Here is a 6,550-nt window from a genome sequence, read left to right as displayed (position 1 = left end):
GCTTGTATGTGGTCTCCACTTGATTGCTCAAGTTGATCACTAGTTAATTTTTTTTTTTTTACTTAATAATTAAGATAGTAATTTTAAATATATTAGTGTATTTTTTATTTTTTAAAAATATTTAAATTTATTAAAAATTTTAAAATAAAAATAATTAGAGATCATTTTGAGCGGTGAGTAGAATAGAGAAAGAGCAATGCATTGATGTAGAAAGACACCAATCTCAAGAAGAATAAAATAAAATAAAATTGATTTATTTATTTATTTATATTCTTAAATATTTTTTAAAATAAAATTTATAATATTATTCAAAATTACTTCTTTAATTACTGAATTAAAAAAATAAAAAATTTATGAGACCTGATTGTCGATGACTCTTCCATTTTTTAAGGGAAAATGCCAATGCTAAACCGCCCAAAGGAGTGTACTGACGTGTTTCCTTTTTTAATATATAAAAATATTGTAGTGTTACGGGTATTGATGCATCCGATAGATAATACATGTGCATGCAGCAGCACGTTACATATATATATATATATATATATATACACACACACAACCACCAAGACCGCCTCGCATGCGAGCTGGGCAGAGTGCTTGTCAGTTTGACTTTGGAGGGGTTAAATTATGGAAGTCGATGCATGCCAGTGGCCACTTTGCGAAATCAGTTTCTATTTGTTTTTTTTATCTTTTTATATAAATATATATATATATATATTTTTAATAGAAAAATAAAAATAAAAAATCATATATTAATATACAGTGTAAAAGATATTTGTCATAACTTGTATTGCATCTTTATATTTTTTTACACTTTCTTTTTAAATTACCTTGAGCTTTATTTTTATCTTTTATATATTTTTTAAGAAATTTTAGTTTTTTTTGTACCTCTTTTAAAAATAAAATTTTTAATCATGACACGTGCTAATATTCTCAATAGATAATATTAAGAAAAACCTGATGAAGACATAGAATTAATAAATTTAAAATTAAGTAGGAAAATGATAAGGTGAAAAATACAAGAAAGGAAAATATTATATGAATATGTACTATTCAAAACCTGTTTTGTAATTGAAATGTGAAAGTGAAATTCTTTAATGAAGAAAGTAAAGAACTTCTATTATTTCATATAAAGTTAGTTAATTTATACGGAGAGTAGTGAGTGATAATCTATTTACAAGTACTGTGTGAAAGAGCAGCACCTTCGCCCCGTATAAACCTAACCCTATACTGCTTTGCTGCTAGTTATCAAGAGTAATGGAGGAGAAGGCACAGATCCAATTCCCAAGAGTGACACTGGGCAGTCAAGGATTAGAGGTGCGCTGGCTAGCTTCTTTTGTTTTTCTTTCTTCTCCACTTCCTTTTTTTCCTACTATCCAAACACATTCCTTCATTGCAGTTGACTTATTTCGCATCCTTTTTTTTTAAGTACTTTTACAATCTCCTGGTTACCAATCTCTCACCTACGTACAGTCTTCACTCAAAACCTTTCTCCGGATCTTGCAACCATTTCACGGTTCTAGCAAAAACAACTTGGTCTTAGCCGAATCTTTAGTCGATTTTAGGACCTTCACTTTCAGATTTTTAAGGATCTTAAAATCTCTACTGACCATGCATATGGCCGAAATTAGGACTGTTCATCAGGGCCGAATTTTATCCGGCCCAGTTTTACTGGAATCCGGTTCCGGGTTCCGGCCCGGAATAAATCCGGACCGAAATCCAGATTATCCGGTCCGGACCTGGGTCTAAAACCCGAATTCCATATTCAAAACCCGGTTAACCGGGTTTGAGTATTTAAAGAACTGAAAAAACCCTAGCCGTTTCCACTCTCCCGTCTCCTTCTCCTCTCTCTCTCTCTCTCTCTCTCAACAGACGAAATCCTAGCCGTCTCTCGATCATCTCTCTCACTCTCTCAACAGACGAAACCCTCGATCGTCTCTCTCCCTCAACAGACAGCCGTCTCGATCGTCTCCGTCTCCTCTCTCTCTCTCTCTCTCTCTCTCTCTCTCTCTCTCTCTCTCTCTCTCTCAACAGATAGCCGACTATGAGACCCATGATCTCATCTGCACACGGTTCTCCACGATCTCATCTGCAGACGGTTCTCCACGATCTCGTTGCACACGGTTCTTTGCTCAAACCCATATTACCGACTATGAGACCCACGATCTCATCTGCACACGGGTCTTTGCTCAAACCCACGATCTCGTTGCTCAAACCCACGATCTCGTCATGGTCTCATCGGAGTAGAAGGTTGCGATTTTTTCTAGATAGATCATCGGATTTGGTGAAAAAACTTGGGTTGGTTTTGGATTTGTTTTTCTTTTTCGGTTGTGTTTCAATGTGGGTGGGAGGGCCGGGTGGGGCGAGTGGCCATTGGGTCAATCTGTCCATCGGCTTCTGATCGAGGGCACCAACGCACCGTTACTCACGACAGGGCCAATCGTCTGGGCACCCAGATTTCTGTTCATTTAAAATATTGGATATACATTTAAAAAAAAAAAAAAAAGATCCGGGTTCAATCCAAAACCCAGAATCCGGTTTTTTCAAAAACCGGATTCATCCGGGTTCCGGCCCGTTTCTCACCCGGGATAACCCGGTCTAGGTTCCGGCCCGGATTTGAAATCCGGGTTCCAGTTGGGTCTACCCGGATTTCCGGGTTGGAACCCGGATGATCAGCCCTAGCCGAAATTATATGCAGATTATAAAACTGTCCAGACTTCAATGAGAAATTCTAACTACATTTTTCACACAAGTCCACGATTTATAGCAATGTTAATGGTTGAAATGAGAAATATTTTAATCAGTAAATTTATATACTTAACGGATCACAAAAATTTGCATCAATTTATAAATTTAATTACTTTTATATATATAATCTTTGTGTACTTTTCGATTAAAACATGATACCTAGTTGATGACAGTGCTGATCTCAAAATCCAATTAACTTCATGTTTCTGAAAATCTTTAACATGAATAATTGATTATGCAGTTCCAGCATTGTTGCATTTAAGAGAGAAAGTTATAAACCCACAAACTGTTTTAGATCTCTGAAACATTTTCTCATAAACTAGAAATTCCATGTCATTAATGAAGTAGACAAATTCCATGTTCTAGACAGAAGCAGTGACCATTGTTTTTATTCATCATCGTGGGATGATTTTCTTCTATGCAGGTTTCTAGATTAGGCTTCGGTTGCGTTGGACTATCAGGACTATACAACGCTCCTCTTTCTCAAGAAGCTGGATGTGCAGTTATTAAGGAAACATTCGATAGGGGCATCACCTTCTTTGATACATCAGATCTCTATGGGCATGATCATGACAATGAAATAATGGTTGGCAAGGTACCTACTGTTCAATGTTCTCTTTGAAGTTTGAACCTCGCTAACTTGTGTTAAAAATAAAAAAATAAATAAAAACAAAAGTGAAAAAGCTCATTCTGCGTTGGCATTAGATCATTTGTTGGTGATAGAGGTGTAACCAGTCCATTCCGTCCGGTTTTAGACAAATTTTAGAACCTAATTGATATATATTGATTTTGATCCAACCCCATTTTTTCAATTTACCGTTTACATGTGACACTACGTACATAAGTTGAGAATAAATTGAGAATACATGATCAAATGTATAAAAATGTATTTATAAAAAAATATATATATTATAATTTATTTCGTCAAAAGTAAGCTTATATATATTAGTAACTTAATATTATTGTTCATGTTTAAATTTAAAATTTTATATTATACTAAAAATTATAAAATTAATTTTATGATATGTAAGATATTATTTTAATTTTATGTTATAAGATTCGTAGACATGAATCATAAAATTAAAATTTCATGTTATATTAATTGGCAATTTAACATATATTGTATATAATATGATATAAAAAGTTAATATATATATATATACCGAATCAATTTTGATTCATAAAAACCACTCACCGGACCGGTTACAAACCGGACCCAATCCACTTGTTTTCCATTTTTTTTTTTTTAAACCCGAGCTGCTGGTTTTGAGAAATATTGCATCGATCTTTAGCAGGAATATGTAGTGGAAAGTTCACCTTTTTACACTGATTAGAAATTAAAATCAAGCATAATTATTATTGTTTTGTCTTCTCAGGCTTTGAAACAGCTTCCTCGAGAAAAAATTCAACTGGCTACAAAATTTGGGGTGGTCAAGTTAGAGGGGGATCGCTATGGTCAATATGGGGTAAGGGGCAGCCCAGAATATGCTCGGGAATGCTGTGAAGCTAGTCTTAAGCGGCTTGAGGTCGATTATATTGATCTTTACTATCCACATCGCATCGACGTTACAGTGCCAATCGAGGCTACTGTATGTTTGTACCCTTTTTTATCCCACAGCTTCCTATGGATTATTTTAATCTTCAAGATTGGATTCAATGTTCTTGTTGAAGTTTTTTGTTTGGAATTAACTTAATGATCTGTAAGGAAGATGGGGGAGCTTAAGAAGCTGGTTGAAGAAGGAAAGATAAAATATATTGGATTATCAGAAGCTAGCGATGACACTATAAGGAGAGCTCATGCGGTTCATCCCATCACAGCAGTACAAATGGAGTATTCCCTTTGGGCCCGTGACATCGAAGATGAGATTGTTCCAGTTTGCCGGTTTGTTACTATCTCCACCCAGTGTTTTTAAGTTCATATACATATGTATATATAGATCTACTGTATAACATAATCTGCACTAAAGAAAACCACGATGTTCGTTATTTTATCAAGTTTCTATTGCTCATTTGATCACGTACCTGTTAACTTACAGGGAGCTTGGTATTGGAATAGTTGCATACAGCCCTCTTGGTCGTGGTTTCTTTGCTGGAAAGGCAGTTCTTGAGCCCTTGCCCCCGGAGAGCGTATTGGTATGTCAATGTGAATGAAAATGGCAATTAAATAGGCCATCATATTTAACTTTCTGCAGTTTTGGAATCCTCCAATCGTGGATACTTAGGCTCGTTTAGATTTAGAGTTTATTTTAACTCATCTCATCTCAACTAACTATACAAACTTCACCTTATACTGCAAACAAATTATACTACATACAAGTCAATGTATAAACACACCACAAAGGTGGTTTTGTCAATAAAAAAACTAACATGAGAAGATATTTTCTATTCTAAAACACCTATCTTTATGGTCATGGAATCAGTGTGTCGTCTATGCACTGATACATTCATCATATTGCACCCCTTTTTATGAGTAATACTAGGGATAAGCCCTAAATGCATAAGCCTTGCGCAAACTTTTTGTTAAAAAGTGTAAGTTTTTCACACTTAATAAGGTTCAATTTTTTTTTATAAAACATATGTGCGAGACTTATACATTTACGGCTTACATATATCATTATTTATGTTTTCATTTTATTGATAGACAAAGTTAGGCAAGGCACTGTGGATCTACAAAATACAAATTACATTACACCCCGGCTTTCTAACTCTCTAAAGGCAGAATAATTCCCTAGAGTGAATCAAACCTTTTATGGTAGCAATGTGTTATTTTAAAAGTCATTTTCATTTTATGTCACAGTCTATGTTTCCAAGGTTCAGCGGGAAAAATTTTGAGAAGAACAAAAATCTTTATAACAAACTTGCCAATCTGGCTGAAAAGCATGCCTGCACCACTCCTCAACTAGCTTTGGCATGGCTTCTCCATCAGGGTGGAGACATTGTCCCAATCCCTGGTAATAATCAAACTCTTTTATAATTTCCATCTTTCTCGTAAATATATAATTGTTATCATTTTAGTATGTGCTTGTTTGGCTAACTTAGTAGTAGATTTTTTCTTGCAATATGTCTAGTTAGACGTATTTAATTTGATGATCTTGTTGATATTGTTAAGGTACAACTAAAGTTAGGAACCTTGATAACAACATTGGTTCCTTGTCTGTAAAACTCTCTGAAGATGATCTGAATGAAATTTGCGATGCCGTGCCCATAGATGAAGTTGTTGGTGCTCGACAAATTGCTGCTCTTTCTCACCAGGCTTGGAATTTTGCCAATACCCCATCAAGGTAATCGCACAGTACTATGTTTTCTTTAATTAAGATTGTTACCATTTCTAATTTCTTTAATTATGTTTTCTCCATGTAATTTGTTTGTACAGGAACAATTAATGCAAAAAAGGATTTATATGATGTTACGGAAGTTTAGCGTCAACGTGGTCAATATGGCAACTTTCTTATTTTACCTTTTTTTTTTTTTTAAATAAAGGGTGAAGGCACTGACTTGCCTTTTCTGTAGGGAATCAATTAGCTACAATTTCGTTCGAGTCTATCATTAATTTCATGCATGTCCAAATAAGTCTCTTGTAATACTTTCCTTGTAAGTCTAATGCTTATAAGCTTGGAATGATTATTATGAATGGACATCAGAAAATATTCAAACATATGCTTGCAGAGGTGGGATCCTCATTAAACAACCCAACTTTTATCAACAATTATTCACAATAGTTAAAGCACGTCGGAGTGATCCAGCGTCCTTTCCCATTGAGACACACATTACGCATTCCATCACTCACGCTCATAACATTTTG

General features: G+C 34.7%; 1 protein-coding gene across 1 annotated transcript; it reads left to right on the top strand.

Moving 5' to 3' along the window:
* Positions 1 to 1,187: 1,187 nt before the first annotated feature.
* Positions 1,188 to 6,033, top strand: LOC122305697 (perakine reductase-like). Its single transcript, XM_043118260.1, has 7 exons — positions 1,188 to 1,317; positions 3,173 to 3,343; positions 4,125 to 4,337; positions 4,458 to 4,630; positions 4,785 to 4,881; positions 5,546 to 5,699; positions 5,858 to 6,033. The coding sequence occupies exons 1-7, from the start codon at positions 1,258 to 1,260 to the stop codon at positions 6,031 to 6,033; spliced, it is 1,044 nt and encodes a 347-aa protein (XP_042974194.1). The 5' UTR covers positions 1,188 to 1,257.
* The last annotated feature ends 517 nt before the right edge of the window (positions 6,034 to 6,550 follow it).

The sequence above is a fragment of the Carya illinoinensis genome, chromosome 3 (genome assembly GCF_018687715.1).
Source record: "Carya illinoinensis cultivar Pawnee chromosome 3, C.illinoinensisPawnee_v1, whole genome shotgun sequence".
Lineage (NCBI taxonomy): Eukaryota > Viridiplantae > Streptophyta > Magnoliopsida > Fagales > Juglandaceae > Carya > Carya illinoinensis.
This window is presented reverse-complemented; position numbering and strand designations above follow the sequence as displayed.

What these genes read in the sequence shown, in the direction of transcription:
- LOC122305697 (XM_043118260.1), top strand. Translation starts at nt 1,258, where the DNA reads ATGGAGGAGAAGGCACAGATCCAATTCCCAAGAGTGACACTGGGCAGT. An exon ending in GAGATTGTTCCAGTTTGCCG is followed by an intron (nt 4,631 to 4,784) that starts GTTTGTTACTAT and finishes GTTAACTTACAG; the next exon opens with GGAGCTTGGTATTGGAATAG. An exon ending in AGACATTGTCCCAATCCCTG is followed by an intron (nt 5,700 to 5,857) that starts GTAATAATCAAA and finishes GATATTGTTAAG; the next exon opens with GTACAACTAAAGTTAGGAAC.